Raw genomic sequence first — 21,927 nt, 5'->3', positions numbered from 1 at the left:
TTTGTGTGAGCTGTACTTTGGTGATTAATGCAACTGTTTCCTGCTGCAGTGTTACATAAAGTGTACTAAGAAGGCACAGCCTTTCAGCTATATTCATCTTCCTTTGTGGGCATCCTAGTGCTGCCATATTGAACTATTCAATGCAAGTTGTTGTTGCCAAAAAAAAATCCCCACCCCTTGTAGGCATAAGGGTCATACTGAGATTATTAGTATGGAGCTTTATTTTTGTACCATGTCTTCTTTGTTTTCACCTGATCCTATGGAAGGGGCAGGGAAACCCAAACAGGAAAATTTTGCACTTGAAACATTGCAACTCACTCAACTTCTGGGTTTTCTGAAAAATATCTAAACAGCCAGTAATATCAATGGCTTTCACTATGCAGGAGACCTGTGAATAAGATGTGGAGTAAAGTTCTTTGAAACAATTTAGACGTGTATCACTTCTAGCTGAATCAATGTGGTATGCATGGATTCTTTAATGCCATTGTTTGAATGGCAAAATTATTATTGAGGTGTGCAATTGCTCAATGTTACAGCAGACACTTTGCACACAGGAGGTCCCAGATTAAATGCCCAGTATTGCCAAATGAAAGGTTCTCAGGCAGCAAAGATGGGAAAGTCCTCTGGGCAAAGCTTTGGAGACCCAAATCAGTCACAGGATTCAAATGTATTTTATATTATATTATTTCATTTCTAACCTGACCTTCTCCCCAGTGGGGACATCATTATCATACATCATTATCCTCCATATTATCCTCACACAAGATCCCTATGAGGAAGGTTAGGCTGACAGTAGAACTTGCCTGAATTGTCCCAGCAAGCATCCATGGCAAAGTGGGGATTTGATTCTGGGTCTCCCAGATCCTGGTCTGACACTTGAACCACTAGAGGGGAAAGCTTGATGGCCTGACTCCAGAAAAGGCAGCCCTATATATCCACATACATCCAGTTGTATCACAGATCCAACTCTAAGGTCGGATCTGTATGTGGCACTGGGAATTGTGTGAATGCATCTCCCAGTTTCACGCCCACATCCCCAAGCCACTGCCCCCCTGGGCATCTCTCTCAGGTACATGGCCAAAGTAATTGATGTGATGCTTATGAAAGGCTCTGAGCATTTAGCAAATGTGAAATGAAAATGCCAGGTATTTGGTAACCTTAGGGGATAATTGAGGGGGCATTTTTGCCACCACTTTGCTAAAGAAGAGCTACAACAGGGCGGGGGGGAGTGACAAATGCCTGGTCGCAGGCGGGGGAGGAGAATCGCTCCCCCACCCCTCCCCACCCCTACCTGTAAATTTTGTTGTGCGTGCACAATGACAATAAAAATGCTTATGCTTCAGGCCGCCTCCGTAGCCCACAGCAGCTCCCATGGACCTCAGCAGGCTGCTTTTTTTGCTTTAAAAAGCTAGGGTGAGGGGTTTGGGGCATGGCGCGGAGGGCGCAGGGGGCACGGGGAGGGGGCGGCCATCATTTCGCCCTGGGCACCATTTTTCCTTCCTACGGCATTGCTTCTGCCTCAGTGGGGAGCCAAAGTGGCTAACAGGGTTCTCCTTTCCTCCATTTAGGCTGACAGTGTATGACTGTTTAGATAAGGTTGACAGTGTATGACTAGTCCACCCAGAAATCTTCTGCTACAGGGTTCGTGTTCAGGTCTCCCAGAGCCTAGTCTGACAATCAGCCATTACACTTCACTGGATCTCTGATGAACACAGCACCACCTGAAAAGTGCTTGCAGAAATCCATCACCAGGGCATTATTGCTTATAAAGGGGGAAGATTTGAAGTTTGTGGGCAATTATGTCCCATGCTGGTGCCTGCTTAAAATGGAGACTTCAGTTATGGCATAGCTACATTCATGGATGTTCCTTACTGGGGTCCTGAGCACAAAATGGCCCCTGCTGTATCATAAAATGCCTTGATAACAGTAAAAAAATGTTTGCAACCTTTTCAAATCTGGCACAGAAGCAATCAGCTACTTTCGGGACTCTGGGAAAGCAGACACCAGCTAGGTTTGTTAACGTCAAAGGATTATATTGTAAATGTCTTTGGTGAGTGGGTGTCTGTAATGGGTGTCCTGGACCCTGACTCAGTGCGTCACTCGAGTCCCTTGACTCACTTGACAGCATCACCAATCGTAGTCATGTAACCATGTCTCCGCTTGATGTACTTCCCAGAGAATGAGTCACTGATTGAATACGACCTTCCATTACTGGCCTCCTGGCCTTCTGTCATCCTGACAATGTGTACTCATCAATTGTCTTCCACCACAGCTGCTAGAAAACAATGAAATCTTGTTCAGAACCTGAGTGGTGGGGTTGGTTTTATGGGTCTTTCACTTCTACAGGTTGCCCAAAGGTATCTATTGTCTCAGATTTTAATGACCAAATGTAGATACAATGGAGCATTATTTTGTTGTCGTTCACTCCACCCCCTACCAAAAGCAACAACAACTAGTGAGTGTGTGTGTTTAGCCACCTGCAGTGAATGGGTAAACCATTGTTTGTTTAGTATTCTTCCATTTCTGAATCTTCATTTAGCTAGGCTACAAGATAGCAATATGGAGCAAGTGTGGCATAATGGTTAAACTGTTGGAATTGGACCAGGTAGACCCAGCTTCTAGTTCCAACACTTCCATTAAGTTAACTGGAAGACCTTGGGCCAGTCTCTGTTTCTGAACCTGACTTACCTTATAGGGCTGTTGTGAAGATTAAACTGGTTACCACCACCCACCTCCTTAGAGAACTGGTGGGATAAAAATGGATGGTAAAGGTTAACCACACACCATTCACTTAAAAGAAGCAAGGAGGTTGGAAAAGACTGCATATCTCCCTGTCCAGTAACCTTTTCTTTGCTTAATAATTTAGAGGTAACTCTTTGTAAAAAAAACCTTGAAAAACCCAAAAGATCAGGAAAGAGAAACTAATTACTATCTAGTTTTCCAGTGAGTCTAAAGGTAAACAAAGGAAGACTTGTGCTTGGGCAAAGTTTGGAAGTCTATGGGCATTTCCGCATGGTCAAAATATCCTGGGTTGAGCAAGAAAAATATCCCTGTGCAACTGAGATGTTTGCGTGGTTCCCAGTCCTAAAGTGGGTTTGCCCCATCCTCATCCCAGGATATTCAAAAACCACCAGTTTGGTGGTTCTTTTAAAAAATCCTGGGGTGAGCCTGCTAGAGCCTGATATCATGCAAACACCAATCGGGAGCAGACCCAGTTTATTTTTCCCGTCCAGCCACCTGATCTCCCCCCAATATTAATTCAAGCTGCCACTCAAAATAAACAGCCAATCAGAACACAGGACACTCAGGCATGCTCAGATATGCTTGCAATGTAAGTTCAGAAGTCCCAGTTTGGCGAAACAAGCTGGAGCATTTCCTCCCAGTCTTCACTGGATTTCTTCAAAAAATGGGCAGCCATGCAAATGGACACGCTGGGATAAAATAGACCCAGGTTAAAAAAATGGTGGTACACAGGTATAATTTTGCTGTGCAGAAATGACCTATGTTAATGATAAGTGTCAATGTATGCAACTGGTGTTTTATTTTTAATTTATATGGATGCAAATCTTTGTTTTAATTTTATTATTCAATAAAGGTTATGAAAAAACCAATAAAGTTTCTTCACATAATTCTTTCTGCAAACATCGTTTATCTATAGTTCCCTGAACTCAACACCACATTTTCCACTCAATTTCAAAGTCAAGCTATGAAGGAAAGAGAAGAGATCATTTCTATAAAGGTATTGCACTACCCAAGCATGAAAATAATCCATCTTGAAAGCTGCTAACTTTGTCCATGTGGTCTGGATTGGCAAAAAGGTTAAGGGGTAAATTAAAATGCTTAAGAGAGAGAAAATTAGCTAGAAGGCATAATTAAGTGAAAATGTTTTCCTGTGCAAGGCACACTGTTTGACCAAGGATGACCAAGGTGAAAACATATTCACTGGTCTTATCACACTTTTGTTTCACATAACAGGATGTATTGGTGTTGGTGAAGTTTTTAAGGGGGAAGGGTGTATGCAGATACAAAGAAGCAGGGATACACAAGGGGTAGAGTGTCACAGTAAAATGTCTTTTGACATCCAAGTGTTTAAGCACTGAAGAATTTGTATTGGTGATGATTCTGAGAGTTGGAGTACACTCTGGAGAGAATAAATTTTTAAAAACATGGGACGTGGAAGATATTTTGCCACATATTTATTGTTCACTTTCTAAGTCCTTTTGAACTTAGTACTTCTCCCCACCTCAATTGACACTCATGCTGCTTAAGAGCCTCTCTGTTTATTTCAATCTATTTGGCTTGATTTGTAATATAACTTAGTCATGATATTAGTGGGGCTTACTTGCTGGATCAGGCCATTTGTACCTTGGAATCTTGATTTTACAGAGGTAGCTCTCCTTCCATCTTGATTATGTAAAGGCATAGGTAGTTTTAGATTTTTGGAAAATGCACAGGAAAACACATTCTGGCCACTCTTCTGTTCTCAGATGTAACTTATTTCATTCTTCTGGTTATGGGCCAGTTCAGCTTTTCACTGCTGGGTAAATGTTTCTATCAGCTTCTAACTATGCAGTCCAAAGGGGGGAGGACCTGCAATTGGAAGCAGTGTAATGCTGGCACAAAGTGGCATGGATACCAACTCAGAGGCACCGCATGACTTTTCAGTGCCCAAATCAGAGGTTTTCCTTAACGTCATTGCTCCTGTGCTGTTGGGGCCTGCACAGCATGGAACGGGTGTTCCCAAGGCAAAGAAACTTCCTGTACAGTTTCAACCTGGGAACACATCCTTTTTGCGGTGCCAACTTACACCACCCAAAAGTGTGGAATAAGTCGCTTCCCAAAATAGACTTTTTAGGGAGGGAAAAGCCTTCTCCCCCATTACCTGCGAAGGTGGCACTGTGGTGCCATCCCCAGCTGCCACTTTACTGCCCCCCTCTTTGGATTAGGCTGCCTGTCATTGTGTCTGATTTGTCTACTTCATGCTCCTATTCGTAGTGTACAAGTAAGGGAAGCCAAGCCATTGCCACTGCCGCCCTCCTCTTATTTTCCCACAACTGGTTGGTTTCAGCATTTTCCCCCAGCTTGACTGATGTAGGAAACAATGGGTAGTAGAGAGAACAAACAAGGAAATAGCCCTCATGATCCTCTAATTGTAAATACTTTCACAAAGAGCTGTTTTACCTATCTCTGTTATTGGGGGGGGGGGGTCCCAAAAAAGAAGAAGAAAGAATAATACACTGACCAAATAAGGCAGGTAAAACTGGGTTTGAGTGGTTCTGAAGAATAACCATGACTACTGAATTTAGCTTTGTCAAACATTTCAGAGAACTGAATTCTACATATATGAAAATTATAAAAAATGCAAGAACAAGAGAAATTGTAACTGTCACACTGCAGGTTCCTCTCCTGAATTTTCTTGGAACAGAAAATGATCCTTTCTAATTGAGTTATCAATAAGGTTAGAATATAGAAAGTGATGTTCATGAATTGACATGACCTAGCTCTGAAAGGAGATGTCAAAATGTAATGAAGAAATCCATTGGTTTACTCACAGAGGTAGTTTATTGATCATTCTTCTGTTCCTCTGCTTATGGCATTTCTTTTTGAGAGCCCCTTTTGAGAGCCCCTCTAGACCATCTGTGGGGCATTCTATGATCACTCTTCCCGGTTTCTTTAATTTTATTTAAAGTAAAATTGTTTGGGGCTCATGGTCCTGGGGGAGTTTAACCTTTTCTCCATCCTGTTGTCCAGCTCAAACTGTTTTTGCTTCTTGCTGCTTTCTTGCTGCTTTACCTTCATGTTGAAAACATATTGGTATCGATGTATTTTCCCTAGCAGGACATATAACAGCATGTTGTGGGGAGATTTAGATCAGGAAATGGCATAGGTGGAAAGAGTTAACTCTCAGCCAATTTATACCCCGCCCCATATCTCACCTGGATAGTTTTGTGTGTGTGTCCAGTCATCTTCCTGCCAGCTAGCAGTAAAGTAAGAGAGCAGTCCTAAGCAGAACTACTCAGAATCCTACTCAAGCCTATTCCATAAAACTTCCTGCCAGAAAAGTGTTTCCGACGATTGCACTGTAAATCTGGGCAGAGAGAGAGGGGGAGCAGATAAGCAAAGGGAGGAAAGGAAGGGAAAGCTCCAGGGCACGGGGACTCACAGAATTCATGGACTTGTTCCTTTGCCCATTGGTTCACTTTACTCCAGCAAATGGAGTGGGACTTTTCCATTTTTTTTCCCATTTATTTAGAAATGAACACACATTCCTAGAATGGGCAAACCCTGGAGAGCCTCTTGGATTGAAAATGGGAATGGGGAAAACTGGGGAAGAACGTACATTTTAAAATGGTATTTGTGGGTGGGGTGATGCGAGGGAGGAAAGAAAAGCATGAAAAGTACAGAGCTCAAACAGCAGACTCAAGCTCTCTGTTCAAAACCAGGGAGGGGGGATGAACCCATGACCACTTGCTTAAAATAGCACAGCTTAGATTATTAAGAGTTTTGCTAAGATCCCTTCTTGCCAAGTTGGCTTTTTTCACGTTGAGCTTAGCAATTTGCACTACATAGACTAAGTCGATGTTCTCTCACCTTCTCCTGCTGCTTTTAGCCGTGTAGCTTATGCAAATGATACACAAGATGATTCACTGTTTTCACAGGTTGCTGCTGTTTCTCATCTAGGTGCTGTAAAAATTACCTTCAATTTTTTCTTCAAACAGAAAATCAGAAAATGCAGAACAGGGACACAGTCAGTTTCACGATCTGTCTCTCCTTGTAGCACCCAACCAACTGTTCACTTTGCTAATTAAAGTAAGCAGACAGGCTGCTTCAACATGATTCACTTCTGGGATGTCCCCCATGTAATGTTTATTCTACCACCAATAAAAGGTTCTTTTTAAAAGCATCCTGTGATCAGTGGATGCATCTTTCCATAATAGCTCTTTTTGCCAGCCTATTAATTCTGACTCATCTTGTTGCTGGCCCAGGGCCCGACACAGGATTACCAGCATTGGCTCAAGGTGAGCTGATTGCATCTTCTGAGTCAACTCATCTTTCAGAAAAATCTAGTGGATGTAATACCAGGAGTGGCAGAAGGATAGATGAATCTATATAACTCAGGCCAGTAAGCTGAAGCACATCCTTGGTGAAAGAAGATGAAAACCTCCTACGCTATAAGTCTTAAATGGGGGGAAATCATCTTCCATTCCTATGCCAATGGACAAGACAAATTCACCAGCAAGTACTAGAGGAATAGGAGCTGCCACTGGGTGATTTTGCTTGGAGAGAGGGCAGTAACTAGTTAGCTGTATGGTGTGGAAGGGAGAGTGAGGGCTCTGAATGACTCAAGGTAAGTGGATTAATGAAGTAACCTTAGGTCATTTACGCACAGGCCTTCCTCACACGGCTTCCCCTACCTTTTTATTGGAACAGATTTTCAATTATACAGCATATTTGCTACATTAATGAGGTGTGATTTTTCACTCACACAATGAATCCAATACAGTGGCACTTTTTATGAGCAAAAGCACAGCTCTTCTGATTCAGGCAAACCAAACCATGGGTTTATCAAAGTCTACTCTGACTAGCAGTTGCTCACCAGGGTATCAAGTTGAGGTCTTTCACGTCACCAACTACCTGATACCTTAATCTGAATGTGCCAGAGATTGAACATGGGACCTTCTGTATGCAAAACAGATGTTCAACCACTGAATCACAGTCACACACTTAGGAACATATGTTGTATTATATCAGGAAATGTTTCTGCACATTATAATTTTTTTTCTTCCATATAGACAACTGGGTTTGTAAATTGCATTTTCTCCTTAGAAATCATCCTAAAATCCAATTATCAAATTAAGTTTTGCTAATTTGCCCTTTCAGCTGGTTCTAATTAGCCATGTAGTTCATATTTGGTGACATGTTCTCTTATGATGCAGTCATGCACCATTATGACTGAGAGCAAGACAAACCATTTACCTAGGAAAAGCTGGCATTTATGAAGATGGAAAACCACAATTATCAAGAAGCATTTTTGCATGAGAATCTTTCCTGCATAGTTCTTATGGTGAAATGGGATCACACAAAGGCTATCTATTCTATATGCCTATTTAAAAATCCCCAAGATAGGACATGCACCAATCATTTTGGAGTGATCAAGGCTGAAAAGTCTGGGTGAAACGGGTACTGTTTATCTGGAAACCACTCTCGGATTAGATTTTATAACTCTTGAGGCATACTATTGAAAAGACTATTTTTGGATTGTAAGATCCTTGAGTCAGGTTGAGAACCCACTTACCTGAGAGTGTTTCACTTACCTTTTTGGTCTTCTCATTATGACATGTGTCTGTTTTGTGCTTCATGTGTCCAATTATCCATGGGGCAGCTGCCACATGCTGGCAGCTGGAGCGCATCAGGGCAATAAATCTTTTCCTGATGTGCTCCTCCCTGGCGCGTGCCGGGAATGAAAGCATATCAGGGCAAAAAAATCTTGTCTCTATGAATTTCCTCCCTGTGGTGCATCGAGAGAGAAAACTCATTGGGGCAAGATTTCTTGCCCCAACTTGCTTCCTCTTGCCTTGCCTGTGCTTCTCGCCTTCCCCATGGAAAGCGAGAGCACTTCTGGAATGACTTTTGTGCCAGTGCAGGGCAAGAGTGGGGCAGAACCGACCATGGGTAATGGACCTGTGATTTGTTCTGTGATTTTTTTAAAATGCGGTTTTGGTTTATATTTATCATACAGTCTTACAGTCATTTGAGCCTCATTATTATCTTATTATATGTTTACACTAATATGTATTATTAAAGGGTTGCTTTTGATTTCTTTTGGCCAATAGTCATGGTGTAGTAGGTTTTATTTATTGTTCCCCATTTATGAAGATGGACCAGCATTAGTAGAAGCAAGCTGGGAAAACTACATTTTTTCCTGGCCCTTTTCATATTCTGCGGCAAAGATTTTAAAAAATTATCCGGTATGAGGGGGTACTTGACTATTGGCTACAGAGTCCAGGTGGCATTCTATAGTCATAATCCAGAGCCCTGACTGGCCAGGGCCATTTACACATGACCAGGAACCACAGTCTCATTGAATTTCCCGTACCTACGTATATAGGTATTGACAGATGCTTCTACACTTGTGTATGACATCCACATGTTTTATGTTCATTTGGCGAAATGCTGGTGTTTCACACAACAGCTGCAAAGTGTGCTGTCGCCTTAATCTGTCTGGATTCAAACTGACATCAATGCATAGCCAGTAGAATTTTGTTATGAGGGATGTTTCAATACACTCAAAATGCATCTTCTGGGCACATTGTATAGTTTTAATTGTGCCTGCAAAATTACATATTATGCCAATAAAAAGAGAGTTTAGATTGTCAGTTTACAACATTTTTCTGCCACCCCGATCCTCAGACATGTGAAAGGGAATTCCTCTCTTACGCTTCCCTTGATGTAAGAGGTATTTTTAGTACTATGGAAAGAAAAAAAGGGCAGGACAAGGAGAGAAAATGGTTAAAAAGAGACAAATGGGTCATTGCTTGAAAAGACTGAAAAGGAAAGCAAATTGATGCCACTGCTGCCTTTCCTGGGTGTGATATCTGCAGGACAATGCAATGGGGTGAATATGGTGGTCATGTTAAAAGAATAACTATTGCATCTAGTTCAGTCAATTGAAAAAGGACCATAGTCCATAGCGTATCTATAGGTTATTGTGTATATTAACTGCATTATTTTGCTCTTACTGAATTGCTGTCTCCTTTTGTAATACTATGTTCTGCATTGTTTGACACATCAAATCTAATACTTTTTGCTTTGTGTGAAATTTTGGTAATCCTAATCCTATTGCATTGCTTGTGAGGCGCACCGCTCTCTTTTGCTGCCAGACTTCCCCCTTTCATTGCAATGATTGGAGCTCTGGTCTTCAGTGCCATACCATGTCTGTCCAGGATTGGTTCTTTCAGTGATGAAGAACACAAGCAGGGCTGACACCTGTTCTCCCAAATGAATGCAATCTTGTTGAGGTTTTTTTAAAAAAATTATTAGTTGTTGACTCTTCTGTGCTGAAGCACTCATCTATCCCAATTTTTAAAAATAAATTAAAAGCAGTAGCTATTACATACACATAAGAGAACGGCACTGTTGGAATGCAGCCTTTGGGAGCATTGCATGTGATTAAAATGAGGATGTGACACCCATAGCACAGATACAGTTCTACAGTCTACTTTCATCATTTTGTGTAAATTTACCTGAAGTATAGATAAATCCCACCATACATGGGAAAATCAATCCCTGTTGATGGGGGAGGGGGGCAGGAATACGTATCTTAGTTTATCATGCAGCAACAGTAAATCCTCTCATAAGCTGCTTTTACTTCTCATTGCACATCAGTGTGCGTTTGTTAGCATTTGGCTTAATTAAAGTCACAGTATATGTTGAATGCAGAATCATTGCAATTTTGGCAGCCAATGGATGAATCCCATACTACGCAGATGCCAGTCACCCTTGATAATGCAGGCGGGCAACCAGGAGAACAATCAACCTGCCATTAAAGAATAGCTTTCCATTACAGTGAAAGGCAGACACAAAGCAGAGGCTGATGATCTATATGCAGAATGAATCCTGGTGATCTCCTACTGACCTGTCTGGCTTTTGACCTTTTGTTCTCAATGTAGAAGGTGAAGTATCTCAGAAAGGAGCTAGCATGTGCTGATAGGTCTCTAGCTGGTAATATAGCTTTCAACCCAGATATGGTACTAAGAGCCTCCTTGAAAACCTTTTTCTTTCTTTTTTCTTTCTGTGATTGTTGCAATCCTGGTGACCTAAATTTTGATAGCTAGCATTGCATAATGTGCACATGGTACATCATAAGCCTTACCTTTCTACCTTTTCAAAGTGGAATCTTTTATGTTTAATCGTAATATATTGTTATTCCCACACATCTCTTGAATATTCCCTTGCTATCTGAATAATTACATTTTAGTAAAAACTGATTCAAGATCCCCCACCCAAACACACCGAACAATATCTCTCCCACACAGGGAGTGTTAACACACCTACCAGTCCCTGTCTGCTTCAGTTGCCTGCCATGATCAGCCAGGCAAATCCTCCTTCTTCACTGTTCCTTCCTCCCAGATCACTTTCCTTACACAGATACTTAATATGAAGGCACCACTCCTTGACTGAGAACTTAACACTTGGGGCTAATTCAGACCAGCTTTACAACTGCTGCTGCATCATAATGGGTGAGGGGGGCAAGCTACTGTTTTGTATCAATTTAAGCATGATGCTAGTGGGCAAGTAGGAATTTACTAGTGCAATCGGTTATTATTTTATTCATTTATATCCTGCCTTTCTCTCTGGTGGGGACCCAAAGAGGCTTACACCGTCCTCCTCTCCTCTGTTTTATCCTTGCAACAAGGCTGTGAAGAAGGTTTAGGCTGAGAGTAAGTGACTAGCCCAAGATGGCCCCTCAAGCTTCCATGGCAGAGTGGGGATTTGAACCTAATTATCCCAGCTCCTAGTCTGACACTTTAACCACTACACCATATTGACGCTGTGTGTCCCATGATTCATTTAAACTGGGCTGCTAGACAGGCACATCAATGCAATGCCTGCCCTAAAGATAGATTTCTCGCATGCTAACATCGCACACACAATTTTAGGAGGGTAGCCACATTGGTGTCCAGTAGAACAACTAGATTCCACTTATCTGACAAAGGGGACTTTGACTTTCAAAAGCTTGACTTTTGATAGTCAAGATACTCTGAATATCTTGCTGGTCTCGAAGGTACTACTGGTCTCATATCTAGCTATTGAACTGATAGTGACTGTCTGCCTGGTTTATCTGAGACATTGGGTAAGCTTGAGTCGTGGAAGAAGACTAGTGGGCCAGTTGGCCTGAAAGCATTAAATACAGCTCAGCCTCTTCTTCCTGACAGAAGAGAGGAGGAATGGACAAACTATCAGATTATCAAGTGTTTTTAGTTACACCAAAGTTGGTCCAAAATATGTTCTGCATTTAGTTTAGCAGGAATGAGATCACAATATTGCCCCTTCCAGCTTCCAAGGAAATTTTGATTGACATGCTGTGATTTGTGATTAAAGGTTCTTTTGTTTGAACAGGAACTTGATAAAATGGGAGATATGGAACAGGACTAGTTGGAGAGACTGAAAAAAACAGCATGTGTATATTGAGAGGCCATTAAACTTGGGACTGCGATGCTTGTCAACCATTCCACAAGATAGGGAGAGAGATGGAAGTGGGGGGTAAAACTCACCTGAAGCACTTTTTATCTCTCTAAAACATACGCTGTTGTGGTGATTTTTCAAAAACAAAAACTGGCTGCACAATTTCATCACTGTTCATCAGGGCTCTGGTGAGGAATGATTCATACAGATGGTGCTTTATTGGTCCGTCATTGTGGGGGAGCTATCAGCTATGTAGGAGGGTGATTTGTATGGAGGAAGGGTTGTTGTTTTTCACTGTATAGGCACAGGGATTTCCTTTGCAAGTCTTGGCAGTACTTTATGCCCCTCTGCAGGAGGAACTGATGAGGGATGGTTGAGAAAAGACAGTGAGTCACGGTGGTGTGGGAGTGAGGAATCAGAAGGAACTGTCAGACCAGCAAGCATCAGGAAGATTCTCTGGTCTGTGTTCAGCCACCAGGACTGATTGGATCTGTCAGAAGGGAGATTTGAGGGGATGTTTGTGTAAAAACAAGCTTGTGGCTGGCAAAGACTTGTCGTGTGCCTGAATTAGAATGGAAACAAATATGTGTTTCCATTTATTAAAGCCATGTGCTAAATTATTCATCTTTAGAGAAATTTGGCAAGTTTACATGGTTTTTGAATAAATGATGGTGGAGAGAGGATATGGTTCAGTGGTTAAAGTGCTGCATCAGCATGCTAGATATTGGGAGTAGGGGAGGGGTTAAATGATTTATCAGCTGCTTAGTATGCATAAGGCCACAGGTTCAATCCCCAGCATCTCCAGTTAAAAGGTAGTAGGTGATGTGAAAGACCATTACCTGAGGCAGTGTGGAGAGTCACCACCAGTCAGAGCTAGACTGACCTTGATAGACTAATGTTTTGACTCAGTATAAGGCTTCGTGTGATGTTTCACGCATTCTCAACATCCTATAAGGATGCATATATGTGAGGTCTTCGCTTTCCTTGCAGCAGAGAATTACCATCCCATCCCACATTGATTGGAGCAAAAAAAACCAACCCCAAATGCTTGTCCCATGTAATAGGTTGGATCCAGAGACATGTGAGTAACTGGGAAAATAAACTTAGCACAATTCAGTTTATGCAAGAGATAATGCCTCCAGCAACACACCAGATCGCAGGGAAGCTATATCGATTCTGAACACCTACCTGGAAGTGGTAAGGGGATAGATGAAGGCTAACAAGCTGAATTCCAACAAAATGGTAGTGCCACTGATGGTGGGGGGGTTTGTTGTAGAAATTGGGATGTCTTCTCTTCTGGACAGGATTCCTCTCCTCCAAAGCAGCCAGGTACATAGCTTGGATTTGCTGCTGGACCCAGGCCTCCTGTTGGGTAAATGGATAGTAGAGGTGGCCACTTTTTACCAGTTTTGGCTGGTAAGTCAGCTGTCTTTCCTCTGTGATACATGGCCACCTCAGGACTCTGAATTGGGCTGTTTGGACCACCTGTTCCCAGATAAACTTATAGAACCACTCCAGTCAACTCAGAAACTCTCCCTCAGGTTCCCCTACCATCTGAGTCTAGAAGCATAACAACTGAAGAAAGGGCCTTTTGGGTTGTGGCACCAAAACTCTAAAACTCTATTCCCATAGAGCTTTGCCTCCTGCTATTGCTGTCTTCCACCAGCAGGGGAAAGCTATTTTGTTTGGTATTCTATCACTAACTCCAATTAGCCCTCCTACCTCTTCATGTGTCTCTCTGTGTTTATGTATTTACATGTCTTGTATCATTGTTTTAAATATCTTATATATATTTATTTCTATTTTAAACACCATTTTAATGTTTTGATGGCTTCACTACCTTGGGGAGCCTAAGTTGGGTGGAAAGGTGGCATGCAAATATTATAAATAAATCAAAGTGAATGAATGTAATTTTGAACAAAATTGCAATTACATGGAGCAACCAAATGAACAATGGATATTTCACATGCTTTAATTTAGTTTTAAAATTGTATCAAAAGAAATACCTCTTGCATGCATGGAAAGACAAGTAGAGATAAATGTTTTTCACTTTGCTCAAGTAGATGACAAGAAGCAATTTTTAGGACTTCCTTGTTCATGAGAACTGTTGCACACACAACTACATGAAAAGCAAACATGTTGTCTAAGTATGCACTGCAGAGAACAGGAGAGCAAACCAGGTGAATGGGATAATATAGAGAGAATTCCTGTTGAAGCAGAATTGGGCAAATTCCCTGGTTTTGGCCCCAGTTACAAAGGCAAAAAAGGAGAAAAATGAAACATATATGGATAAAGTAGATAAAGAGAAGTTCACTTTGTTCTGTTGATGTTTACATTACATTCTGGAGACCAGGTTGACTGCCTCCCAACATAAACATACCATAAAATGCTACTAGATTAATTGGTTCTATGAATGACTAGACTACCAACTCAGACAGGAAATGGAGAGGATATGCCATGTGAGAGGGCAGTCCATCCTCTAGAGTGTCACACAGTGAAAATACCAACTAAACCAGTGCTTACATATTTTGCATCCTAGCCAATGAATCTAATAAAGGGGTGGAAACTGACAAAAATGTCTGCTAACAATTTTTACTGACTTCCTCCCTCATTCTACATACCTCCAATTCATCTCCCGTGCTACTCCTGGATGTCTCCCATACTCCAGAAGCCACACTTGGGAGAGATCAATAGTCAGTCTGGGGAAGTAAAGAAGGTCCTGAAAGCCAAGCTATAGTATTGCCAGGGAAAGGGGAATTTGAGAGTGTTGAGGACTTTCTCAGTTGATAGGTTGTTTTTCAAGTCCAGACAATTGCCTTTTCCTTCCAACAATTTCCCAACAATACTTCTCACACCCTGTAAAATGGATAAGGAAGAAGTGGATAGAGACTTCCAGAGATGTGGCATTATTAAATTATGTTGTTGCAGCTATGTCTTGATAAATATGCACTTTTGTAGCAATAATGAAAGGCACATGCAATAAGAGTCTGTAATAGTTGCTGCATTTTTTTAAAACTAGGTCAGCGCCAATTGTTTCCCAAGGTGCCAGTGGTGTCCCTGGGCCTGGCACTGGAGGAGCCCCTCTCCAATCTAATGTGACTAGCAATCGGAGGCTGCAACAGACACAAGCCCAAGTGAATGAGGTGAGTTCAGAGGGACTTGACTATGATTGGGATTACAAAGTCATAAACTGGTCATTCAGTTGGGCAGAGTAACCTTTATTCCTGGACAAATAACTAAAGAATATCAGTCTGTTAACCTATTGCATGCCCTTACCATCAAGCATCAAACATTAACATGTTTAATGTATTGTCGAAGGTTTTCATGGCCGGATTCAACTGGTTCTGATGGGTTTTCCGGGCTGTGTGGCCGTGGTCTGGTGGATCTTGTTCCTAACGTTTCGCCTGCATCTGTGGCTGGCATCTTCAGAGGTGTATCACAGAAAGAAGTCTGTAACACACTGTGTCCAGAGAGAAGGGAGTGTTTGGGGTATATATTGTCAATGTCCCAGGGTGGGGAACCAATCAGTAAGTGTTGGGTGGCATGGTTGATAGTATTGTATTGCGGGTGGGGCTTATCTGTCATGGGAGTAATTCACATTTTCATGCCGGCAAGCAGCAGCAGTATTGGTGAATGCAAATCCTGTGTTTGGGTGGAGTCCATTGTTCATGAACTTAACATGCCCTTGGGGTTTGCTTTTGGTGTTTTTAAGTACTGGTAGCCAAGCTTTGTTAATTCTCAGAGTCTCTTCTTTCCTGTTGAAGTTGTCTTGGTGTTTGTGAATTTCAATGGCCTCCCTGTGCAGTCTGACAAAGGACTACACTCAGCAAAGGACAAGAGAGACCCCCTCACTTCTGCAGGAGTCTATCGCATACCTTCAGCTGTGGAAAGGTCTACATAAGAACCACAAAATGCAGTATTCAGACTCGTATTAAGGAGCACGAAAGACACTGTCGGCTTAACCATCCTGAAAAATCTGCAGTTGCAGAACACATCTTAAACAAAACTGGACATAACATTTTATTTGAAAACACTGAAATTCTAGACAATTCAGAAGGTTACTTTGTCAGACTGCACAGGGAGGCCATTGAATTAAATGAAACCAGGTTTAAAGATGATACGGTTGCTCTTTGCTTTGCCAGCCTGAGGTTTCAATCAGAGACAAAGGGGAAAGAGTGGCAGCCACTATACATTTTGCATATGAGCACAATAAGCAGTTTTCCCTGGTCTTCTCCTGCTCACTGAACATGCATGTACAATGCATACGTGCACAAAACAAATAAATGTTGTTGACCTTTCCAGGCAGCACCCATCCATTACTGGCAGTTGTTGCAGGGTGGCAACCATGTCTCATCCGCCTTCCATGACCAAGTGAGACATCTGGGCCCAGTCATAGCCTGCAACACAATCCTAAGGGGGCTCAGAGGCAGGGAGCAGCCCCAACCTACAATGGCACACAGGTCTGCTGGACTTGGGGAGGTGGGGAGGGTGTGTGGCTTCCCATCTCCTCATAAGGGGGATAAGGCCATGCAAGCAAGGTCCCCTGCCCTCCCATTCCAAAAAGCCTCACCCATGGCTGAGGTGGTCAGTGAATGGAAAGGAGAGCGGGAGAAACTGGATCCTGCTGGATAGTGGCTCCCTACACCCATCAGCCTGCGTAGGATGGAGAGAGGCAGAGAAAAAAACCCAGTGACAGGTGCTGGAGAAGTGATACCCGTCTACCAGCAAGCAACTTCCTTCTTGTGGGGGAGCAGCCCTGCAGAGCTGCATTTAAAAGAGGATGGGAAGAGACACTAGTAGCTCTCTCCCAGGTTGAAGAAAGGTGCTGGAGAAAGGAGAAGGACTAAGGCAGGGGTGGCCAACCTATGGTGCTCCAGATGTTCATGGACTACAATTCCCATCAGCCACTGCCAACATGACCAATTTTCTATGCTGGCAGGGGCTGATGGGAATTGTAGTCCATGAACATCTGGAGCATCATAGGTTGGCCACCCCTAGACTAAGGTGATAGCACATCCACTTCTCTCTCAATACAAAGGTCAAAGAAGCTCAACCCATTGAGAGGGGCAGGGCATGCACCTCACATACCCACACACATGTATATTTAAAATTAAATGTATTAGTAAAATAAATTTATGAAGGTGAGGGGAAATGGGATTTCTTCTTACAAGCTTGGCAAGAAACTGAGTGGGGGTGGGGAGAAAAGCAGTCTTCTTCCCTCCTCAACTGGCAATGCCGACATAGTGCTCACCTTCTGCTGCGGCTTCCCAGGAGGTCAAAGTAAAACAGCATCAAAGCATTTCTCACCAAGTGTATTGAAACATTCCTCATAACAAAATTCTACTGGCCATGCAATGAATGTTGGGGAAGTGAAATATTCTTGCAATAGAAGCAGTGCCATGGGGGAGTGCATCAGGATCACATGCAATAAATATATAATATCAGGGGAAAGAAAGGCCTTTTATGGACTGGTGGTCTGCCTCTCATTAAGTGCACATTCCTTCAGGTTGGATTATTGATTATGCACTCATTTTGGCCTGAGATCAGAGAAGCTCTGTGATTTCCAAAACAGGCAAAGTGTGGCTTTTTGTGAAGGGAATTAGCATGCTTCTTACAGGTTTCCAGCTCCTCCTCGTCTTTCCCCACCCTGTGTGCCCACACAACAGCTGTTCCTGCCAGGATCGAAAGAGCTCTTCTTTTTCTAATTTCCGTGCAGCATTTCTATCGATAATGTAATAGACCCATGAAATTGACACTGATAGACCCAAGCTAGCACCACACAAAGAAAGCTGGCAGAGAGATTTTGTATGGAAACGAAAAGAAAGTGGCCGGAGGACAAAATGGCAGATTGGATCAGTGTGGCCAGAGATGTTTTGCAGCAGAAGACTTCCCCTGCAAGCTGTGGGAAAACCACACTGCAAAGTAGTCATGCCATCAGCAAGTGCACAAATGGCCAAAGGCCCTCTGGAAAGACTGTTATAATGTGATGCCATATGAAACACAACCCTTAGGTGGCACCAAACACCTTCATCATAAAAACCCATGACTATGCATTCAAAACGTTTTGTCATTTTGTTAGCCTTGTATAACAAAAGCAACAAAGTCCTACAACCCCAATGTAAAAAAAGCATAGGCAGCAGTAAAATTGTTAACATGACACAAGATTTTGTAATTATGGTATGATAAACAGAAACAAAAAGAAGCCAGTTTTGTGAACTGCCTCCCTGAAAAACTTTTTTTTGCACTGTGCAGAGAGGCAATGCATCCCTGTTACTGAGGGAAGCAGGCCACTACTCCCTGTCTTCCTGCACTGTGGTTTCATTGCACTGCAGGGTGACAAAACAGAGAGTACCTGAACAATGGAGACACGCATACCCTTCTTCCCAGTAAGAACAACATGGTCTCCTTGGTCCTCTGTGATGGTAGCACACAGCCAGATCTGATTGGCTATGTACTGTAAAATCATTGCATCAACTATGGCCCCTTCCGTACATGCAGAATAATGCGTTTTCAATCCAGTTTCACAATGGTTTGCAAGCGGACTTTGCTATTCCGCACAGCTTCAAAGATCATTGAAAGCGGATTGAAAGCGCATGATTCTGCATGTGCGGAAGGGGCCTATGGGATCCTACATTGGGTTTTCATAAGGAGAACGACTATATCAAGCAGCAAATACTGTGGGGGCAGAAAGTGACTACAAATTATCTAAAAATATGGTAGGGAAGACATTCAGTGTCTCCCAAAAGTGTTTCTTTGCATAAATGTTCCCATGTATGAATATTCACTGGAATCCTAACTATAGCTTAGACACGAATTAAGGTGTCATGAGAACTATGCAGCTTGATGCTTTTCGCAAGATTCTAAAGCTGTGATCAATAATTCTTCGTGCAAACTCAGTTGTGAATATATGACTTTGTCTATAACATTCTTCTATTACATGGTTGAATTTCAATTAACTGAGAATAAGATGGTCCTTCAACAATTGAAAAAATTCTGTTTCTTCAGGGGAATTATATTACAGAAAACAAGTGTTTAGAATTTCATAATCTAAGAACATTTGACCTGCAGCTGGAAAAACCTCTGATAGTTGAATCAATTATGATAACCTCAGTGTTCATTTCTGGAGCATTTCAGTTTGATTACTTCACTTGTCATACCAGTAGTTGAAATTTGAATCTAATTCAATAAATAAGTCATATCAACGTTTTATTATTTTCAAGAAAGAAAGGAGCGTATAGCCTGATTATCTCTGCAATGAGAACACTGTCTCAATGAAGCCATTTGCTTTCAGTGATGTCACTGTGAAGCCAAATCTGATTGGCTTAATGGCCAATTATTATTTATGTGATCTTTTATTGGCTTGGATCATGTAGTGAAAGATAAAAAGTAATGGTGTCAAGCAACACAGAGGGGGGACATCAACAAAATAAAAACACTTTCACAGTGTTTTTAATACATGGTCAGAATTGTTGTGTCCTGTTACTTAAATATACATTGAGAGAATGCTGTTAAGTAAACATGCTTTAGCATGCTTTTCTTAGAATTCATTTGCATCAAAAGTCATTTACCACTAGTGCTTAGGAATGCATCCTAAACCATGTACATAATCAATACTCTGCTGTCATGTGCAGGCATTTTCTGATATTGGTAGGTAACAAAACTGTGGCCATTTGCAGAAATGTGGTCTCTTTTGCTTTGAGCAAACATTCAATTTGGGTTTGATTCTCAGTTAGGTACATGTTTTCCCCACTTTGGCCCTTGCACCATTGTCAGATCAGAGAATCTCTGTGTTTCCCAAAAGTGTGACTTTTTCTCTCCCTTCTCAGAGAAAGTGAAGGAGATCATTGTTTAGCTTCCTTGGGTTTTCTCACTCTTCCCTGACTTTCTTCCACCGTTCTGGCCACTATTTCAAGATGATCAGAAGGGCTTTTTAAAAAGAGATTGAACGATCAAGGTCTATTGCTGAAGTGGAGAATCTAGTGAAATTGACATGGTTGGTTTAGCAGAGTAAAGCCAGACCAAAGATAGCAGCAAAATAACAACAAAAGGCAGCAGGCAACTTCGCCAAATGGAGATTGCATGGAAACAACAAGGATGTGGGTGGGCAAAATGGTGGCTTGGCTCACCTGGAGATACTTTGCAGGAGAGTAGCCTGTTTAAACAAAAAACTACAAGGAAACCACACTGCAAAGCAAAGTGAGAATCGGCTGCAGGATAAGTAGTCCACGCATAAATGCCCTGTGAGTTCAGCTCAAATAAATGTGAAACTTAGGCTTAATTTTTATACCAAATTATCTTCGTAATTTTTTCCCCATTTGTGCGCTGTTTCATGTCTAAATGATAATATAAACAAATAGGCTGTCTCTTTTTGGCACATCAATTGCAGGTGGTGGATATAATGCGGGTCAATGTGGACAAAGTACTAGAAAGAGACCAGAAACTTTCAGAGCTTGACAATCGAGCAGACGCATTGCAAGCTGGTGCCTCACAATTTGAAACTAGTGCAGCCAAGCTGAAGAGGAAATACTGGTGGAAAAACTGTAAGGTAAGACTTGCTATGTGTAAAAGAAAATCCACTCCTGTTTCTTAACTTAATTTGACATGCAAGTACAAAGATTTTGCTATGAATGAGTCACCTATAGTGAAAAGTCTAAGTTGACATATATAGGTCACTGTCAGGGAATCTCGTAGCCCAAGGGCGCGATGTCACCTAGTGATCTACCATTGCCTGGGTGTGCTCAGGTTTCAGAATCCATTTTAGGCAAGGAAAAGGTAGGTTCAGAATTGACTCCTGCATTTGGAAGTTTGAATTAAGCCTCTGGATTGGCCTGGACTGGTATAAATAGTAGAAGACCAGAATTCTGCTCTTTCGTAATCAACAAAGTGATATCTTTTGCCTGCTGCACTTCAGGTTTCAACCCCAACAACAGTGGGATGCCAAGGCTGGAGGATTACTTGATTTCCAGTGAGGGTGAGATGTAACAAGGGTGTGTGACTGGTGGGGACTGGATTCAAGCTGCTGCTGCTTAGCCAAGAAACTCACTTTATGATCTTGGGCCAGTCATTTACCTCACAGTCTTGTTATGAAGTGGAAGCAATATATGCCATCCTGAGCTCCTTGAACAAAGAATGATTTCAGCAGAAAAGAGTGATCAGTAGAAAGACTCTTGACGCAGATCCTGCAGCCCATCCAGGCCCTGGTTGCCTTTCAAAAAATTACCAAATGACAAACAAATGCGACTCAAAAAGTAGTCCAGATCTGAGAAAGAACAGGTTATAAATGTGGTACACAGGTGAATGGTGGAAGGGTCTTTAAAAAGTACATGCACCTTTAAAAAGTACTATGTATATGCATTCTGGAAAATCTAACATGTCTACCCTGGAAGAAAGTCAGCAATTTCTCAAACCATTCACACAATAGTAACTCTTCTCTATTTTCTTTCCTTGCTTCTGTTTTTAGATGATGATCATCCTGGGTGTAGTATGTGCAGTCATTCTTATAATAATTATAAGTGAGTAACACGCATTTTCATTTTAACTCAGCATCTCTTTAATATCATGACTTTCAGTGAGCTGAATGAAGTAATAGTCAAATGTTTACCAAGGGTCTAATATTTTGTATTTTTTGTGTTCTCTCCAAGCTTTTATAATTGCAAAGGAGTAGTGTGTTAGTCTCTTGTAGCAAAATAAAACAAAAGTCCAGTGAGACCTTGTGTGTGCAAAATACTGTCAAGGCACAGC

At 41.9% G+C, this 21,927-nt stretch overlaps 1 protein-coding gene across 1 annotated transcript in view; it reads left to right on the top strand.

The window, feature by feature from the left end:
• The window catches only part of LOC125437983 (vesicle-associated membrane protein 2-like), a 31,520-nt gene that overhangs the window by 5,175 nt on the left and 4,418 nt on the right, over nt 1–21,927 (top strand). Inside the window, exons 2-4 of the mRNA XM_048506097.1 lie at nt 15,206–15,329; nt 20,573–20,731; nt 21,647–21,698. Of these exons, the coding sequence (XP_048362054.1) occupies nt 15,206–15,329; nt 20,573–20,731; nt 21,647–21,698 (335 nt within the window). The remainder of the gene's footprint in view (nt 1–15,205; nt 15,330–20,572; nt 20,732–21,646; nt 21,699–21,927) is intronic.

Source organism: Sphaerodactylus townsendi, linkage group LG08 (assembly GCF_021028975.2).
Source record: "Sphaerodactylus townsendi isolate TG3544 linkage group LG08, MPM_Stown_v2.3, whole genome shotgun sequence".
NCBI classification, from domain to species: Eukaryota; Metazoa; Chordata; class Lepidosauria; order Squamata; family Sphaerodactylidae; genus Sphaerodactylus; species Sphaerodactylus townsendi.
Note: the sequence above shows the minus strand (reverse complement) of the source record. Positions and strands in the feature narration are given on the sequence as shown.